This window comes from Chinchilla lanigera, unplaced genomic scaffold (assembly GCF_000276665.1).
Source record: "Chinchilla lanigera isolate Chin_1 unplaced genomic scaffold, ChiLan1.0 scaffold00010, whole genome shotgun sequence".
NCBI lineage: Eukaryota > Metazoa > Chordata > Mammalia > Rodentia > Chinchillidae > Chinchilla > Chinchilla lanigera.
Window position 1 is genome coordinate 3833830 of NW_004955411.1, and position 20279 is coordinate 3854108.

At 46.4% G+C, this 20279-nt stretch overlaps 1 protein-coding gene and 1 pseudogene across 8 annotated transcripts in view; both read right to left on the reverse strand.

The window, feature by feature from the left end:
* Nucleotides 1-4295: 4295 nt before the first annotated feature.
* The window catches only part of Ermard (ER membrane-associated RNA degradation), a 28158-nt gene continuing 12174 nt past the window's right edge, over nucleotides 4296-20279 (reverse strand). For 6 of the 8 annotated variants that reach the window (XM_005377630.2, XM_005377634.2, XM_005377632.2 and 3 more), the window contains 9 exons: nucleotides 18181-18210; nucleotides 16430-16498; nucleotides 15190-15363; nucleotides 11735-11818; nucleotides 8645-8721; nucleotides 7754-7876; nucleotides 7184-7402; nucleotides 6293-6406; nucleotides 4296-4488 (listed from right to left, as the gene is read on the reverse strand). In XM_005377630.2, coding sequence (XP_005377687.1) covers nucleotides 4305-4488; nucleotides 6293-6406; nucleotides 7184-7402; nucleotides 7754-7876; nucleotides 8645-8721; nucleotides 11735-11818; nucleotides 15190-15363; nucleotides 16430-16498; nucleotides 18181-18210 — 1074 coding nt within the window. In that variant the 3' untranslated portion in view covers nucleotides 4296-4304. The remainder of the gene's footprint in view (nucleotides 4489-6292; nucleotides 6407-7183; nucleotides 7403-7753; nucleotides 7877-8644; nucleotides 8722-11734; nucleotides 11819-15189; nucleotides 15364-16429; nucleotides 16499-18180; nucleotides 18211-20279) is intronic. The other 2 variants (XM_013510740.1, XM_005377633.2) reach the window with 2 other exon arrangements.
* Nucleotides 10596-11673, reverse strand: LOC102018480 (annotated as a pseudogene).

Sequence of the window (20279 nt, forward strand, 5' to 3'; positions counted from 1 at the left end):
AGAGCTGTGGGGCCTGTGAGAGGGACCAGTGCCCAGGGTAGAAGGAAGACCGTTTCCCTGCTGTCTGACCACTTGAGGCGATGTCTGTCTCAACGTCTCAAAGGAAAGGACTGTTAAAGTAGGGTGAGCAGCGGCCTGGAGTTACCACCTGAGCGTTGCCACCGTGTGTCAGAAAGTACAAGGAGCCCTGAAACTGCTTCCCCAGGCTTAAGGAAAACAGCACAAACACGAGTGGGTTAGAGCAGCAAGCCTGCGGTTCAGTGGCCACCACCTGGGCGCCTGACTGGCTTGGCCCTGCTTCCCTACAGCCTCCTCACTGCAAGCGGGCAATGACCCGAACGCAGCCCCAGGGCCAGGGCCAGCGTGGGATGGTGGGCACTGGCACACCCTTCTTGCATCTATGAAGCTCACATCGCCTCCTTTGAGATAGAAGACGTCGGGACAGCCAACCTGCCTGCCACTGCACCAACATGATTGTCACAGTTCAGAGGAAAAGGCAGAGAGGGCTGCACGACTGAGTGCAAGCGGGAGAGCGGGCATCTCGGGCACTGGCACCACCCTGCCAAAGGCAGACTCCGGGAAGGACGAGCCAGCACTCCTGCGATCTGCCTTTCCTTTGCAGGGTGATGAGTTCTAGGTCTTTTGGGCCCAAGTTTCTATGCTCATAAGTGGATTTAATAATACTCTGGGAAGATATTTGCAGATGTGAGCAATTAATGACCTCAAAGTGCTTTGAAAATAAACGAGCTTACCAAAGGGGTGGTATTTAATATTTATAATGATAAGTCTGTGCTTACAGGCTTCAGAAACTATAATCACTGGTATAAGGCTTAGTTTTATGACTTTTTTTTTGAACTTAACATAAAATGCTTTTATTATAAAGCAATTAAATGACGTGTCCAGAACGCTTCCTGAATGCATCCAGGGCTTTACTTGGACAAACTTAAGATACGATCACAGATGTGTTTCAAATGGTCTCCGGTGACTTCACACTGATTCTGCATCACCCACAGTCGCTGGGAAATCCAGAGGTGAGGATCCACAGCAAGACTATGACTTAGGTCTTCCTCTGACGCCCGCGGACACAGTGAGCACGGTGATTTAGTTTTATTAAAATTATTTAGTACGGCTATAAACCAAACCACAGCCGCTCCCTTTTACCCAGTATAAAAAGTTTCCTCTGACAGCCCGTAAGAGCTGCGCACCAGTCGGCCCTCCCACGCCTGGCAGAAGGCCTGCTCCTTTCTCTGCAGCAGCATTGGCAGATTTACAGTGATGCCAAGACGCGGATGCAGTTTGTGCCTGGGGAAGATGAGCTGTTAGAAGACAATCTCCACAGCAAACCTGCAGCCTGCCTGGCCCTCTGCAGGAGCACGGTCTGGTTTCTTAAACAAAGGGCTTTCCCGCAAGCGGATGAATCTCGGGGAGGACAGTGATCTGGTAACAACGGCCTGGGCCCTCCCTCATATTTCCCGACCACCAGAGGCCACGTCGCTGTCCCCCTCCAAGGGTCTTCTCACACACAGCATCCCCAGACCCAGGCTTCCCTCAGAAGGGACGGGATCCAGACCACGTCTGTCCTCATCTTTTGTCGGCGCATAAATAAATGAATGGAAATCTCACTTTTCAGGTGAGGATGATGTCCCAAGGTCCTCGTTCTGGACCAACGGTTCACTTTTCCCACGTAAGGGAACCTTAGTTCTACAATTTGCAGTCTAAGGAAAAAGGAAAGAATGTGTTTTCCCTGAAAGGATAATCCTGCAGCCACTTTCCTTCACAGCAGCCTTTTCTCTTCCCCCCAGGCTACTCTCTCCCGCATGCCAGTCCATGGCATTGCTGAACAAAGGGCGCCACCCCATGTCTCACCAGAGGGAATGCAAGTGCAAGCACAAGATGGGCCTAGACAGATACCTGAACAGACCCGGCAGCACCGTGCTCCAAGATCCAAACTCCTCTGTGACAGTAGCTTCTCCCCAAACTGCTAAAGAAGCAAAACGAGAAGTGAGCCCCCACCAGCATTCCTCTTGGCCAGTGGCCAGCGCACCTGGGTACACTTCCACTGATGGCTGTGTCCCCTGGTGGCTACACGCAGACATACCAGCTGCAGACAGCCAACACCTGCTTCAGACAGGGCTGGGCAGACAGCAGTACTGCCAGGCACAGGGGTTCGGATCCACGGCGCAAAGGGCACTTAGCTGAACAGAAAGCCGTGCCTGGCTGGGACATGAGGTGAGGACATGCAGCGGGCAGCTGCTCTCAAACCAGCCTGTGTGCACGAAGCTGTGCAGGACTCTGAGACACGTCAAAGGCATGCAAAGGTAACGTTATGCCTTCCTAAGAGAAGACCAGCATCTTCTGGACACTCAGAGATCTAAGTCATTTCTTTCTCTCCAGCATACAGAACCGTCAGAGCTCATACTTACTGGTCTCTGTGAGGGACTGGAGCAGCATTCCCACGACTGCCTCACTGTACCCTGGCATCAGTCTGACCAGGTAGGTGATGTCCTTACCAGCACTCTAGACTGGCAGGAGTTAGTAACCTGTGAACCTAGTGAACTGTGACACCAGTCTCTGCCAGGTGCTGCAGCTCCTGGGCCTGGGCCTACCCCACCCGCCTAGGCCAGGTTTCACCAGGCTGGAGAGCCCTTGTGCTACCACTTCCTTCACCAGGCTGGCTCCTTGAGCAGCCAGTGCCTTGGGGCTGCAAGAGGCAGAGATGTGCGAGTTTGCTAGGACTCACTTCAGGGAAGATACAGAGGAGGGAGCCCAGCCGATAGGCCCAGGAGGGTGAACCCAGGTGGGTCGATGTTACTGTTTGCCTAAGTTTTCCTTCTCCCCTTTTTTTTTAACACAGGGTCTCAATACGTGGCTCCAGCTATGAAAGCCTCCCAGGTGCTGGGATTGCACATCTGCGCCGGCATGCCTGGCTTCTGATCAGTGTTTCCTCTGAAGACCTGGCTGGACACGGGCTGCCTGGTCCGGAAGTCAGGGCAGGCCTTTTCCGTGCACTCAGTGATGGCTCAGGGCCTGGTACGCAGCACACTCAACAGTGTTAACGTACAGTGAACCAGCACACGGCTCAGTTGTCGTCTCTCTTGTAGTGAGCTCTGAAGAAAGCGAGTCACGGGTCCTTCCCAAAGTTGAAACACTTGGCCTCCCCCACAAACCACCCATATAGTGTTTGTTAGATGTGTTGGGTGACAGGCTTTATTTCTGGCAGGAAAACACTCTAATTAATGTGCTAATTATGCTGGAAACTGCCTCTCTTCTTCAGAGGAAAATGACAGTGCTGCAGCACTCATACTAGCAACAGAAAATCAGCTAATAGCTAACAAATAAGCTCAGGCAAAAATCAGCATCAGTTGCTAAAATGGGAGAAAGAGGGACGGAAAGAGAATGTCCCAATGGTTTGGATATCAAATCACACCTTAGTTAGGAGACACAAAAGGGAAGAAGGTAGTACAGTGCAGAAAGTAGCCTCACCCTTTCAAATGTACAGTTCCACCACATGAATGCAGCAAAGGCACCAACACCTCTGGCTGCGATGCACCAAGGACAAAACTGTACACGGGTGGAGGCTACCTCACCGGGCGGAGAGAGAAATGTGTGTAGGGCACATGGCCCCGACAGTGTGCACAAATCATGGCATCCTGCGTGCGGGCCACAGTCCCCGAGGACCAGGCATCGTGTGTGTCAGACATCCCTGAGGTGCACTGAAGACCCAGCATCATGTCAGTGTCATCTGTCCTATGTATCCCGTGTAAGTCATGAGCTCCTAACGCGGTACTCTAAGACCCGGCATCACGTGTATGTCGTGCATCCCTGAGGCAACAGACTGAGGACCTGGCATGTGCGTGAAAGTCATGCGTCCCTGAGATACTGTGCCAAGGGCCTGGCTCATGTATGTACGTCATGCATCCCTGCGCAATACACCAAATTCCACCAAATCCAACTGCTCTGTCCCGGAGGCTGGTCTGGCCTAACCACTGGCCATAGTGATTTTCGCGAAGAGTTGGCTCTGGCTAATAAGAGTGAAACCAGATCTTTGTGCATACCCAGTAGGTGAGAAACAGCTGGAGCCTTCCTCCAACCTACGGTATGAGGACAGGGAACCAAAGCCTGTTTCAGTGATCCGGTCACCAGAGGCCAGCCATAGGACCATTCAGGAAGAGCACACCAGAAAGCTGCAGGAACAACTTAACAGTCAAATCTATGCCCCAGTCGGATATTCAATTTATATGCTGTTAAAATCTCTTTCAGTTCGTTTCTGTTACAGTGCAAACATCTTGACTTTATAAGTGTTTTCATAAGATTACTTTACTTGTAGATTGCTTGGATAAATGTATTAACAATTGTTTCTTCTCAGTAAAAGTCCAAATTTTCATCAAAGCTGCATGTGTAAGGTTGATGGTTTCTCTCCATTTGTTCTTCTCTGGTCTGGTATAGACCACGAGGTTCTCAGAATACTGCAAGACTGACTTTAAGAACCTGTTAGGTAAAGAGAGAAACTGACTGTACATTATAAAATGCAACAATGACTCAAATGTCTTCTCAATGCTCTGGGAATTATTCCTAGAGTTGAGTATAACTTAATTTTTATTTAAGGAGTCAGGAAAAGAAGTATGCACAAGATGAAATAACAGAATGCAAATTATAGGAAAAATAAAAATGTTGAGCAGTAAAAGTCATCCATACCTGGATGACATTCTGGAAGCTTTATATAAAGCAAGTGCCTTTTTACACATGCTCTCAAATCCAGCCACGAGGCTTTCAAGTGACGGAAGGTAATTCCAGAAAGGATCTCTGTACTGGACTGACCCAGAGCAGGCACCGAGCCCGCACAGGGACGCAGCGCACAGCCCAGCCTGCGGAAACATCTCCACACCCGCCCACACCCCCACCCCGGGACAGAGGCCTCCGACAGCCGTCCATGCCCGTCAGACAGCCAGGGCTACGAGGGATATTCGTCCTTCAGAGTCATCAAAACGACTGCGAGTTACTCTAACCATGAGAATGCCACTTCTACTTCGCCAAAGTTCTCCAAGCTTCCCAAGTATTATAAATTTCTCCAGTTTTTATCTTGAAATAGCTTCTCAAACGACAAACCACAGATCCTTCGTTTAGGGTAGTGGTTCTTCTTCTGGGGGAGTGGGTGATTTTGTCCCCTGGGATAGCTAGCCAAACCTAATCCACTTCTCACTGTCACAACTAGGGGGTGCTATGGTACATGCTAGGCGGAGGCCGGGCTGCTGGCCTACGCAGGCACTCCCACCAGAGGAGGCGCAGCCCACAGGCCAAAGGCGCCCGGCTGCGAGCCCCAGACAGGGGGCCAGCATGTGTATCTTGTGTACAGACATGACACTCTCCTTAGGCATCGTGCCCACCCAATGCTGCAGTCGTGTTTTCCTGCTCATGTGAAATATGCGGGGATATGCCCGTGACCTGCAAAGCATTAGCTTAGACCAGGGGGGTGAACCTATGGGACACGTGCCACAGCTGACTCTTTGTTTCACTGAAAGTTCTAAAAGGTTTCGCCATCACTAGCTTAGGCCAACAGACGGCATCAAGAACTTCCAGGAGGTGAAGCGAGGCTTCAGTGATGGCAGCTCCATGTGAGCACAGGGTGCCCTTGGGTTGGTCTGTTGAGGGGCTACCTCAGTTCTGGATCTCTGGAGTCAGAGGAAGCGGGTGACACATGGGTCACCCACTTATGGATCCCTAGGTCTGCACGACAGTCCTCCCAAGCTGGAAGCTATGAGTTATACACGAGAAATCTGGTTGGCCCTGAGCCATCTGGACATGGCAGGGTCTGCCCCGCAGGCCAGACTCAGGCCTCTGCCTGAGACAGTTGTTGCTGCCATCAAGGGAGCTCAGACCGTACCTCAGGCTCCTGACACCACTCCCTGAGTCTCACCCAGCCTGCAACCGAGTGCCGTGTTATTTCTGCACAGACTGCAGAATTCTGGGAGAATGCCCATCAACCCCTGTCCAATTTGTGAAACGTGCCCACGTGGCCGTCAGTCTCAAATGTTCACAAACTCACTAGCACTAAAAACACATAGGTGGGGCCAGGCACATAGCTCAGTGACACAGCGTCTGCCTGGTAAGCACAAGGTCCTGAGTTCAAGTCTCAGTACCAAAAAACAACCCAAAAAAACCCCCACAGAGGGCTATCAGTATCTGTGTGGTTGTCGGGTGGGGTGTTTAAAAACATCTCCGAAGGCTGTTGGTTAGGGGTGGAAATTACTTAAAACTTACTCAAACACGATTTTTTGCAACAGAACATACTCACTTTAGATACTGCTGATATTCGTAAGCATTTTTTCCATGGACAAAATGAATGTTGACCAATTCTAGTGCAATGAGCAATAAAGTCAGGTAAAGCACAGGAGACAGAAGCCTAATACTGGAAATAGATAAAAGTGAATTAAAACTTGACAAACATAAATATCTTCCACTTTCATAAGGACGCTAGCTTTCCCCTAACCAACATCCTTCTGAAGCATCCTAAAGTCCAAGCACCTCAGAAGATGGTTTTCCAGTGCGCATGCGCCCGGCACTGCCTTCAGGCCAGTCTGCAGCACGCGGCAGCACCCGCCCCTCCTCAGCCTGCACACCTGGCAGCGCATCCGCAGCGCTCCCCGGCACCATGTCTAGTCCAAGCCCCAGCAGCCTGGCCTCACAGCCAGACAGTACCAGGGCTCAGTCTGCATGTTCTTGGTCACCAGCACTGCTCCCCACTACCTTAAGCGCAGTGACGAACTTTTACGAGAAGAGACAAACACATGGCTTAAATATGAAAGTATGTCCAATGGCTACTGACTCAAAGAAAATCTAACTTAAAAATTCAGATTTCCTTTCTCTCAAAACCAGTAAAGAGGTTTAAAAATAGTCTGCTTTGGTAGGAAGCGACGTAACGGCACTACCTTACCAGCCACAGGCGTGTAACCCAGGCACTCTCCAACAGCAGCCCGCCAATTCCTGTCACCAGCACAGGGAGCACCCACCCATTCAGCCCGAATTCTAGAAATTTTCCAAAATGGTCTTTTCTTAGGACCGTAGCACCTTCCAAAATATATGCTGTCAAATGAAGAAGCCACAGAGTCGACAAATCCAAAAAGGTAGAGGACTCAGTAAAGACCAGAATGCCTCCAGGTGCCTCCCGCACCTGCCCCAGCCGCACCTGGCCCGCATGCTCAGGTAGTTCCGTCGCTGCCGGGAGCGCAGCCTCCGCTCCTCCCACTGCTGGTGCCTCAGCTGCAAGGAGGCGACCACCTGGTTGGACACGACCTGCCAGTGGGAGGTGATGCTGCGGAGCACAGCCAGCACCTCGAGCACTGCTCTGGGGCAAAAGAGCACGGAGACGTGCCTGCGGCACAGTGCACTGAGCAGCAGGGCCCACCTGCAAGAGACAGCGAGACTTTTAGGGGAGGGGGCCTCGTCAGAGCACTGCTGCAGACCTACGCCCAGGCGAGCTTGCCTGCAAACCTCTGGGCGGGGGCCAGGGATGGGCTGTGCACGCACCGCAAGTGTTAAGTAGTAACGTTTAACCGCAGGAACAGATAGAACTTGTAGCCTCAGCAGATGCACCAACATGTGCACCATCACCAAACCTCATCTGATAATTCTGCTTCGGACACTAACACTGGAATCCCAATCTGCCACCCAGCTTCTCAAATTTAAAACAGAAACAGCTAAACTTGCTGTCCTTATTTGCTTAACGAGGTTTAGACTGTCACCCATCTTCACTCACTCCTCAGCAGGAGGGTCATCGAAGACCCGGGGAACATGATGATCCTCCAGCATCTGGTGACAGAGCTCTTCCAAAATTTTTGTAATTAAAGCATAGCAGGCATTTGTTTCGGTATCTTCCAATCTGAAAAACATAAAATGTTTAAAGACACACAGTCATACAAAAACGCCCACATTAGTGCCTATGCAAAGTAATTTATTCCCGTGTTCAACAAGCAGTAAACTTGTAATTTAGCTTCCCCAAATATGAAATGAAAGTGGACACCACCATAGAGTGGTAAAGATAAATAATACAGTATGTAATGTCCTATGTAGACAAAAGGTGATCTGCTGGTCACCCCAGACTTATTCCCATCAAACAAGTGTGTCTGTGACACACTATGATCTCTCAATTTGTGCCTCCACCCCTCTTCCTCCTGAGTTCTACGTCCTCTTTGTTTTGTTTTCTGGGTTTTTTACTTTTCATTTTTTGGTGGTACTGGGGAAGAAACCTAGGGAATCAGATATGCTAGGCAAGTGCTCCATATCCCTACCCCTTTTTGAGATAGGGTTTCACCAAATTGCCCAAGCTGGCTTTGAACTTGCAACCCTCTGATCTCAGCCTCCTAAGTAGCTGGGGTTACAGGCGTGTGCCACCATGCCTGGCCAGACTCCTCTAATTCTCTCCTTCACAGATCTCTGTGGATGCCGCTACCCTCCCCACAAACTGCTGAGACCTGTGCTCTGCCCCCAGGTCTCGGTAAGCAGGGCCTCCAGCTCTCCCTCCTCTCGGCAGCCCACAGGCCCAGCAACCCCTTTCCCACTGGCCTCCAGCAGCCCTGGGAAGGAAGAGCTCTTCTGATGCCCACCGTAGCTGACAACCTCGAGGGCCGCACAGCCTGAGACAACGCACCTGGCCGCGTCCTGACTGGGTTCTTCTGGCAAGGGCAGCAGAGGCCACATCCTGAGGCTTTCCTCACAGCGCAGCACCTGGGAGGAAACACGGAACTGCTTTTGAAGCATTTATAATAATATCCTAGAAAACATGTTCCCAACTGTTATAGACGTTAAAATGCTTTCTAGAAAGTATCATTTGTAAAATTCATACAGACCCTACTGCATGTGAAAAGCAGGAGGTGTGGCTCAGGAATTCAGTGTGTTCCCACAAGGGAGAGTTGCTCACACAACCAGAGACCCCTCTCCAGGCAGCCTCTGGATGGCTGTGAACACAGCCACAAGTCCTTCTCACACCCTCATCTGCGAGGTGGGACCCATATCCTCCCCTGAACTGCAACCGTGGCCAAGAGAACAGAGGTGCCCCCGACGCGCCCCCCTTGTTGTCCATGCCACGCAACTCAGGCCGAGCCAGCCGTGACCCCACAAGCCTCAGACCAGCTTCTAGCCTTTGAGGACGGGACCCTGCCCAGCGGAGCTCGGAGGGACCACAGCCCACCACACCAGCTAAAGCCCACGGGACAGAGCTCTTGGCAGAATCCCCTCAAATTTTTCACCCACGATGAGAACAAACTGAACGGTAGCTATGGACACCTCTCAATGGATAATCAGCTATGTAGCAGCGATAACCAGAGAAAGACCTCATAAAGCATGGGATTACCTGCAGCCACAGAAGACGCTATGGAGCACAGCAGGAGGGGCACCTGGGCCTCAGAAAGGGACTGCGGGGAACAAGGGAGGGACACCCAGGCTTCGGCAAAGGACGCCAGGGAGCATGGGAGGAGATAGTCGGGCTTTGGAAGAGGACAGCGTGTAACACAGGAGGGTGTAGAACTGGGGACCCACACCCAGCAGAGAAGGCACATTCTGACTTGGAGACTTTTCTCTCCACTCTCCTGCGTCTAAACGCTGCTCACGGCAAGGAAGTTCTACAAGTTCTATCCTTGTAATGGCTGCTTGAAAAGCACAAAATCATGAGAGGAATGTTGGTCACGAGTCCAGTGATGGAACAGTCTCCAAACAGCACAGCCCACATCGCGTCCCAAACCAGACCCCACTCAACCCGCTGCGGCTGTATCCCTTCTCTACAAGGACCAGGACATGCGTCCTCTCTCCTTCCCCGCTGACACCTCCACTCATGGGTGATGTTCTTCACAGACTCTGTCAGCGGCCCCTCCGTCTCCCGAGGCACAGCTTTCAGGAGCTGAGCTGATGGATGGCATGGCCGCCCGGAGAACAAGCTCACGACACACATGCATGTGAGCAGCCTTGGGGACAGTGGTCTGACAGCCTTGGGACTGAGCCATTGCAGTTCCTGTGTAGCCTTCACGTCCTGCCACACACAGAATAAAGCACCTCAGCCAATTCCCAAACTGAAGTTCCGGGCAGAAGGGCTATCAAGTTCCAGGCAGAAATGCTAGCAAGTTTGGTTTCTGTTCAAACTGTCAATTAACAAACGCTAGGCTTACACAGTGCATGAAAAAACAACTTTCCTCCCCACTGACAAGCTGTGTCCAGCCAGGGCACTCTGTGATACACTGCCCACACTCTCCACCTGGTAAGGCTCAACGCAGATACCAAACCGGAGTCACGGAGCCTCAGAAAGACTGAGCGACCTGACCGAGCTCACAGAACAGCTGACTTGCTACTGTCAGGATGTTTGGACAAGAGCCTGCACTTTGGATGCCTCTGCAGAGGGAGCGACTTCACACACGCCACCCACTCCCTGCTCCTGGCCACAGCACACCTGCTGTTTTTTTCTTTGTATTTAATATTTTTAGACTGTAAAAACAAGGAAACAAACAACTGAAAAACATGAAAGAGGCTCATCAAATGATGAAAAGTCATCCTTTGTAGGAAAGCAGACGTAGGCCACTGCAGGTTAGCCTCAAGGCCACAAACATCCCGCTTCACTGCTTCCTGCATTCTGCTGGGGTTTGACCCTTCTTCGGGTCATAGTCTAGATCATTTTCCTCTTCTCCTTCCCCTTCCTCATCCGCGTCTCCACTACCATCATACCCATCGTCACCATCTTCAATAACTTTTCTAGTAAAGTACAACTCATCCTGGGATTATACGCTCACATGAAAAGTGATCAGTTTCAAAGTCTGCAGCAAGGATAGCTTTAGCATCACCACCCAAATCTGCACTCTCAAGAACTTCAGGAGGAGCAAAAACATTAAAGAAACAATCGCTGGAAACGGTTTTAATTGCAGTACGAACTGTCCTACTTCCTTATATTTCTTTTCAATGGTTTTCAAAGTGACATTCTTTCTTTTTTTCCAATCTATTTGGCATCCTGTACAGCCCATAATTTCTGGTCCATCAAATGAAAAGGGATCAGAATTATTTGGTTCAGATATCACCCTATACGTCTTTGTGAAGAGTTGATTTGTGAAACATTCGTTGGGTTCAAAGTGAAATTCTGAGATAAAACTCCTAGGCTGACCAGGACCTGGATATTAAACTTCACTCTAATATCCTTCCAATGCTTCAGAATAGATTCATCATGCTACTGAACCAGGCCCGTGAGCAAGCCAACATTCTTAAAAACAGTCAGCCAAAATTTAGGAATTCCTTTAGGATCTTCTTTTTCTTCATCCTTTTTCTCATCTTCAATTTTAGCCTTCTCTTTCAGCTCCTCCGAAATTTCATCCACCTCATCCGGTTTCCATTCACACCCTTTTCCATAGGTTCATCATGATCTCAAATTCTTGATCTCAAATCGCTTATCAGAGGTTGACAGAGAGGAGCATACTTCCTTTCAAGATCAGGAACTTCCTCATCGAATCTGGCTTCTATCTGTGCACATTTAACCTGAAGGTTTTTGAGAGCATTCATTCACTCTTCTTTTACCTACCCTCAGCAAGTTGTCCCTGTCTGCCATGTTGCATGTAAGAACTCCAAGTATCAGCAGCTAGTTCGGGGAGTTAAGCAGCCAGAGCCGCGCAGGGAGTAACTCAGGGCGGGTGTGGCTGGAGGGGCAGGAGGTGGCACCATGAGCAGTTGGAGCTAAAAACAAAAACTGAAACCAGAAGACCCAGCATACCTGCTTTTTAAGCTGAAACAGTGGGTGGCAGCGGGAATGGTAGCCTTCCGCGAGACTCAGCAGCAGCCTTACTGCTGTATCCTCCTAGGTTAGAAAAATAGAGAATCTCACCATTTCTGGTCAGGCTTCTAGTCTTCTTCTGTTGAATTACTGATCATTTACACTCTTAATTTCTCCTCACCTTTTTCAGTTACACTGCAGTAAAACATCATTAAAGTAGGTTGGACCCAGCAGTCAAATCACAGTCAACGCGGATATTCCTAGTTTAACAACCGACCTATTTAACAACTGTTTGGGTTTACAATCCGGCCCTTCGGACTTACAAGCCATCTTTTTTTGGTAGAGTTCTGTACATCTTGTATGTAGAGCCTTGATGTCTTTTTTGGTGTAGCCAACCTTGTATATGCAGTACTGCAAGTTTTGCTGATTGTACCGCACAGTACAGTAAGTACTGTAGCTTTATGTTCTGTTATACATTATGGTACTGCATGGAAGAGTTACATAAATAAAAGCAAAGTCATCAAGCTGGGGTCTCCTTTGACCATGTCTTTGTTCTGAATACTGTAATATACATACTGTACACACTGCTTCATTTACCGACCACTTCATTCAACGACCCAGGCACAGGACTAGAACTCAGTCATTAAACGAGGAACATCTACAAAATGATGTTTAAGTGGAGCCTAGCAGCAATGATAAATTATGAAGCCCACATCCACCTGTCTCCCAAATGCAAGATAATTGTAACTGCATAAAAGCAAAAGATTCCAAACTAAAAATTTTAAGTACAATATAACTAATTTTAAATCAATACAATGAAAAGGGAATTACATGGCTAAAACATTTAACTGCCAAACACTGTATCTGTATTTTAAAAAGAATAAAAATAACATTATCTGGAGCTGAGATAACTACATAACAGGAAAATGCAAGTAGACAAAGGAAAACCGACAGAAGCAAAGAGAATGGATAGCTGAACAAATGTAAAAGCAGTAACTATCTGTCTAGAATTCATAACAGCCCAGAACAAACAACTAAAGGGGTGAGAAATTAACTTCTACGGTCCCTGCTGACCTTCTCTTCCTGCACAGAGACCACACCTGAGCGTGCTGCAGGGGGCAGGCACACAGTACCTCCGGGGACGTCCCCAGAAGGCACACAGAGAGCTCTGTGCAGGTCAGCCATGAGTCAGTGGGGACACCGCCGGGCTGCAGGTCCCTGACGAGCACCTGACACTGTTCTATGTGAAACCACTAAAAGGCCTGTAATTAAAAAGGGGCAAAGGATCCAACTGCTGTGTTGAGAAGAGTGAAGGGTGACAGAAGGAAGTGGGGGACTCACACCAGTGCCATTTCAGGGGGAGCAAAGATGGTTTCCCCAAGAGGTACCAGCAGAGAGACAGAGAGTAACAGATCTGGAACACTCTTTTAAGATGGAGGATTGAGTGTGGAATGTAAAAACAGAGAGGCCTGGCAAGCTGTGGCCTGAGCGCCTGCCTGCGAGGATGGCAATGCACCTAGGTGGGAGGCTGGGCAGGGGCAAGAAACACTGTCTCAGAGCAGCCTCCAGTGCAGTGCACAAGTCGGTTCCCTCTGCTGGTGCACCAAGAGATCACTGCTTTGTTTGTCTTCAGACTTTGTGTTTACTTTAACCATCAAGTTAAAATGGAATAATAATAGTAATGACAATAATTAATAATAATAATAAACATAGAATAGGCAGGAAATATCTGAGACAATGACAGCCGTGGGAGACTAACTCGGCAGGTGCTAAATTGTATTGTAAAGTTTCAGTGAAGGCAGGTGCTTTCAGCAGAGTTGAGGATGGCACCCAGTACGTGTGGAACGAAGAAGGTTCTCTACACAAAGTGCAGCCATTCTGTTAGTGATTTGTAAGCTTAAAAGAAAAAAAGTACAGCTAGTTTCTCTACCTCACCCCTAAAATAAACTAAGTCTCCTTGGATCAACAAAAGAAATGGTAAAAGTACTAGGGAAGATGTATGAATATACTCATAATTTTGAAATCAAAGAAGCTTTTAAGAATGACTGTAAATACAGAAGCCAAAGAGAAAAAAGAACAAAAAGCTAAAGACAACAAGCAGTATGTGAAAATAAACCAATGAAAAAAAAAATAAAGCATGCTGGGCGTGGTAATGCATGCCTGTAATCCGACCACTTGGGAGGCTGAGGCAGGAGGATTGCCACAATTTTGAGGCCATCCTGGGCCATATAGCGAACTCAAGGCCAGACCTTGCCTCAAAAAACAAAAATAAATAAATAAATAAATAATAATAAATACATAAATAAATCTTAACAAAACAGAGCAAAAGACATTGATAGGTAATGAAAGAATTATAGACCTCTACTGAACAAAAGAAAGGATCAAAATATTGCAAAGAAGTGAAAACAAGGTCTTACTGGTACTTTTGATCTTAGAACCTCACTTTCACAAAGTTACTAACACAAGTACTCATATGGACAAACATGTTCATTTCGGCATCATAATTAGGATTTTCCATGGCAGGCAAAATCATCCACCTCTGAAGGACTGATGCATGGTGCTCTGTGGATGAAGTGGAGTGACAGCTGATGAAGAGAACAAGGCAGAATAAAGCCACTGTCGGGCTGAGTGAAGATGCTGGGGCACAGAACTCATGCTCCGTGACCCACTTTGGTGAGCTCCTGGGGAAGACAGGGTGCCAAGACACCCAGCTGTGAATACTCGTCACTTCTGGAGATGGAGACCTGACGGCTTTCACACTTTATATTAATTTTTCTATCTTATGTAAACTTTTAAGCTATTCTAAAAATAACTGTCACACATAATTATATGAAAACAAAAATATCAGTAATAAATGCTCTAATATAAATTATCGGGTTGGGGGGCTAGGGATTTAGCTCAGCGGCACAGTGCCTGCCTGGCAAGCGCAAGGTTGTGAGTTTGATTCCTGATACCAGAAAAAAATACAAAATAGATAAATAAATACAAAAAAATTATCGGGCTGGGAATATACCTCAGTGGTACAAGGGCCTGCCTGGCAAGTGCAAGGTTCTCAGTTCAAGTCCCAGTACCAAAAAAAAATTATCTTATAATAACAAAAGAATTACAATCAACTGACAGAATCAAATATCCCACCCCACCAGTTTAACAGAAAACATAAAGATTTCCTAATATTTTGTTAATTGTCTTTTATAATTTGTTGTTTGCTTTTCAATACCATTCTGCTATTAAAATCAAAGGCAGATGTATCTGTAAGAAATGAATTAAATTATTTTATTTTCAGTGGTATTGACTGATACACACATTATCAACTCACAAATACTTGTGCTGGTAGAAGGATACTATAATTTAAATAAAAGATGATACAGAGTTAACTACATTTGAAAAATAAACTATATTCTTCTCTTGCCTAATGCCAGTGGTTCCCACTGATGGTCGTCCTCCCCATGCCTTACCTTAACAGTTGAGAGCACCTCTGGATCACAGAATCGCAGTAACAGGACAGTGGAAAATGCAAGCAACTGACTGGCCGCTTCCTTTGGAAATTCAAGTAAGTTGATCTCCCCGTGGCTTAAATGGTCACGTATACGGGGACCCTCCTGGTGGCTCAGGAAATCCCAGAGGAACTCCTTTCAGGGAACCGAGAGAAAAGGTTTCGTTAGTGTTCCAGGCAGAGAGAAGGGGAAGTGTAAGGCTCAGAGCAGGGTGGCACCTGACACACTTGTGGAACCCGGGGAAAGCGAGCCTTACAGTGAGCTTCACCTACAAGTGAGCACAGGCAGGACGGACTCAAGAGCTGCCTGGGAGGAGCCGCTGCCTAGTGAAAGCACCTCTGCTATTTTCACCCTCCTCCCAGGAAAGGGCCTGGCTGTCCATATTTGGAGACAAACTTTTCCAACGCAACACAAACAATCTTGCTCTTGCTTGTATGAGCAGAGTCCTTCTACCCCTGCCTCCTTCCTCCTGGCTTGCCCGTGCCCCTCTTCCAGCTTTGAAGCTGACGAAGACAGCTGCTTTTTCCCTGCAACAACTTACTCTCAAGGCCTCTTCCTCAGGCGACAAGGAAAAGAGGTCAGAAAACTCTGGACCTGGGCGCACTGCTCATAGACAGAGTGCCAGAGACTCAAAACGGAAAACAGTATCAGGTGATGGTTCAGCCATCTTGCTTTCTGGTGGGAGAAGAGAATGCCCAGGGAAATAAGGAATCCAGGAACTGGAACCCAGGTCTGCTAACTCTCAGCAGGATAGAATATCTACTTGCAGCCCAAACAGTCTGCAGTCGCTTCATAAAATATAAAAAGCCCTGAGCAATAGAAAATGGCTCTAAATAATTAAATTTTTTCCACCTAGTCTCCCATCCTCAATCTTCTTTGTCAAATTTGACAATCGCTATATTTCACCAAGTAAATATACAACTTTCTACAGCACGAACACGTACAAGCAACAAATGCACACAGTGCTAGGAACAAAGCAGCTCAGTCACCAGGGCTTAAAACAGGATCCAAATACCCAGCATCGAGCGCAGTGCCCCAGATGAGTCACGGTGCAGCTAGCTCTGTGGCAGAGGATGAGGCTGAGAGCTCCGCAGTGGCCCAGGGCTGTCCTGAGCACACGGCCACAGTAATTTCCCTCTGCGAAGTACACATACATTCATAAGCATGAGAGTACTAGACTGGGAAGTACCCAGTACTTTACCATAGCAGGCTCTCCAAGGAAAAGAGGTAGCTGGTTGATTTTACCATCACTCAAATGTTTTGCCAGTATCTAGAACACCAAAAATAAATACACTGTTAAACTGACACACACCCCCTCAACACTCTTACTCACACACACTCACACACACACACACACACACAAAGGTAAAACACACATGTCCTTAAAGCTAGTATACTGGTTGCAGTTTTTCTGAATGGTAGCTGCTATGATTTTAAAATTGTTCATGTTCCATTTTAATTTGCTTGTAACTAACATGTCATACTAAATGTACCATATCCTTTGACTGAACATTGTACATTGTGTGTGTGTGTGTGTGTGTGTGTGAGAGAGAGAGAGAGACAGACTTCCCTATGCATCATCTTAAAACCCACAGCACTTCAGACTTCGTAGCCCAATAGCCCTGACCCAATCCTGGACACTAACCCAATTTGACTACAAATGTAATTTAATCCTGACATTATCAGATGAGCCATGCACTGAAACAAAGGCAAGTCATTCACCAATGGAGTAAAGCTGGAGGCAGGCAGGTACGTCTTTAACTCTCCACTGCAGTCACTTAGCAGTTTCATAGTCATTGTAAAAGCAAACAGACCTGAGTATCCAAAGTTCCACGGCAGCCTTGCCCCTGGTTTTCCCAATAGTTCTGTCTGTCACTGCTCAGGTACTAGTATCGAGTTAAATAACCCTTAGTTATTGTGGACTAATCAGATCCGCAATCTCCCAGATTGCGAGTGGACTGTGAAGGTTTAAATAAATGAGACAAGTGAAATGATTTCAGGGTTCCAGGAGGGTCTCACTCTCTTACAGCTTCGGTATTCTCCAGGTACAGACAGAGACTTCTCCGGGCAGTCTGTATTTATTTGGTTTACAAACAAAAGAGGGGGATACTCAAGAAAATGGGGGAATCTGAGCAGGACCTTGGGAGAATTTTTCCAAGTAGTCACTTATGTCAATCAGGAGAACTACCTTATCTTTAAGTTGGTATTCACTGTAGGAGTCTGCAGCTACAGTCTCCTTTAAGTTAACCGGGGTTGGATCCAGACATCCTCAGCTGTGGCCTGACCTTATCCTTTGAGGTGTCACAGCTTCACAGGCCAATACAGGCCTCAGCGGTGACCAGTGACTCACAGAGGTTTACTTACCATGAGTCCACTACCCATACCCCGACAAGGTGCCTAAGCTTTGGACAACTCACAAGTAAACAAGGGAAGCCAGTCGGTTAATATTAAATCCTGACCAGTGCCACTTTGTAGTGGTCTCCATCATACCAGAGAATTACTGCGCAAGAGCACACATTCAGAAGCCTCTGCACTCTATGGGCGATATAAGACATTTTCAATTCTTTGTCTTCTGGGTTTTCACTTTAGAGTCACACCCCAATGTGCAGATTAAAAACATCAGCACACACTATAAGCAAACAGCAATAGCTGAGGTAGGTATCCCATGCAAAGATAATCAACATTAATCTTAAACCTAAAATGTGCATCTCTAAGTACAGCCAAATATGTCAATGTCTTTGGTGTTTTCCAACTTTCAGTTTTGTGTAACTTTAGAAAGTAGAATATCAGGTCTCAAAATTAACCTGAAAGTATATTTAAACAATTTTTTGTTTATATTTCTGTCAATGTTTTCTTATAAGTACATGACTTATGGTCAGTAACTTTGTGTTTTAATTTGTATTTTAAAAGAAGATAATGTTTTGTCTTAAGTTGCCTTGTAAGTATACTCACTTCATCAAAGGTTGTGTAAAGAGTCGTTGACTGTAGAAAAGGAAAGAAAAAGAAATAATTAAAGCACAGTGCAATGGAGTAGTATCATTCAAAGCAGGGGGAAAGTCCCCTAGCCACAAAGCTGAACCAGCAAAGCCAGGAGGTGACGGTGTCCAGTGACACCGACTCTGTTATTTCCGCCCCCCCTCCATAGAGAGGACCTGGCTGTCCATGTTTGGAAGCAAACTTTTCCAAGGGAACACAAGAGGGCTGGGGATTTAGCTCAGCGGCAAAGCGCCTGCCTGGCAAGCGCAAGGTCATGAGTTCAATTCCTGGTACTGGAAGAAAAGACAAAAGACAAAAAAAAAATACAAAACAAAACCAAGGAACACAAGAAATGCTGCTCTTGTTTGTTTGAGCAGAGGCCTGTACCACTGTTCCTTCCTCCTCCGGGATTGTCTGTGGCTCTCTTCCACCTCTGGTGAAAATGAACTTTCATCTAACAACACTTTGGGAAAAAATAAATACATTATAAAAGACAAAGGCTGGAGCTATGGCTTAGCACTATGGCTTAGTGCTTGTCTAGCATGTGCAATGCCCTGTGTTAAACCTCCCAGCACCACACACACACACATGCATTCACGCACATACGCGTGTGTGCACACACACACACATGAAAATTCATTTAAACTGTCAAGGGATGTTAGAATACTGTTTTTAAGTCCTTTAGCTCAGTTATTTCTAAAGTTTATGATCCTAGGCCTTTGCAAATCACTACCCACACAAACACAACACGGTGCTGATGGCTGCTATCTGTGCAGCCATACTAAATACTAAATACTAAATACTAAATTAAGGACTATAATTTAGTATTTTCTGCTTGTGCTACCTGCATCTTGGTATGATTAGCACCGGTTCAGATACAGGCTCCAGGCCAGGCTCCTAAGAGTGCTAATCCCAACCTCATCAGCTTCCAGAAGTGAGACCCTAGGCAATTGTTTCACCCCAGGCTCAGGTTTTCTCAGCAAATGAGGGCCTGAATAAGGCAGCCTTAAAAGGTTTCTGGGAGAATGCAGTGATACTCACACAATGTGGCAAATCAGTATTTTATGTAAGCCAATTTTTTTTTTTTTTAGAATTTATCCCACACTGACCCTTGATAAAAGAGTCTCAGGGATGTGCTTTATTATTTTTATTTTGTTTTTTGTGGGTACCAGGAATTGAACTGAGGACCTTGCACTTGCCAGGCAGGTGCTGTGCCATTAAACTGTATCAACGACCAGTTCCTTTCACTGTAAGCCAGTTGTTAAAAAATATTTTATTATTGCTTAATGACATATTTTCTGTGTAATTCAGGTTGAATGTCCCTTACCTAAAATGTTTGAGAGCAGAAGTGTTTTAGATTCTAGGCTTTTTGATTTGGGAATAGTTCCACATATGGAGAGAAAGAGGTAGATTTATAAATCTCTTACGGCTGGGGCTGAAGTCTAACACAAAACTCATTATGTTTCACATACACCTTATATACACAGCCAGTAGGCGGTTTTATATACGTTGTTAGTGTACTTGTATTTGGACAGTACCCATCACAGGAGGTCAGATATGGGATTTTCACTTGTGGGAGCTTGTCAACATTCAAAAAGTTTTAGATTTTAAAGTAAAGATTTTGGATTTTTTGGACTAGGAATGTTCAAATTGTATTATCAAATGTTCTTCAACATTTATTATTATAAAGATGACTCTAAAATTGGTATTCATAGGTCTCAAACTAGTATTGCTGATCCTAAAATTTTTCCTGCACTATATCCTAAATATACAATTGCCTACTAAATATCACCACTTTCTCAAAAAATAAACTTTTCATTTATCTCCATAAACTACACATGCCTCTTGCTATTTATTTTTTGAAGAGAAAAAAAGCAATAACAAAGACAAAAACAAAACAACACAAAACAATAAAAAGATACAGAAATTCAAAACAAGATGACAGGAAATTAATGATTGTTATATTACATATTGTTATTGTCAATGAAGTTGCTCAGGTTACCATATGTAAGAATGCAAGATTGATCAAACCATTAAAGAGAATAAAAAATAATTTTAAAAATTAGAAACCATAC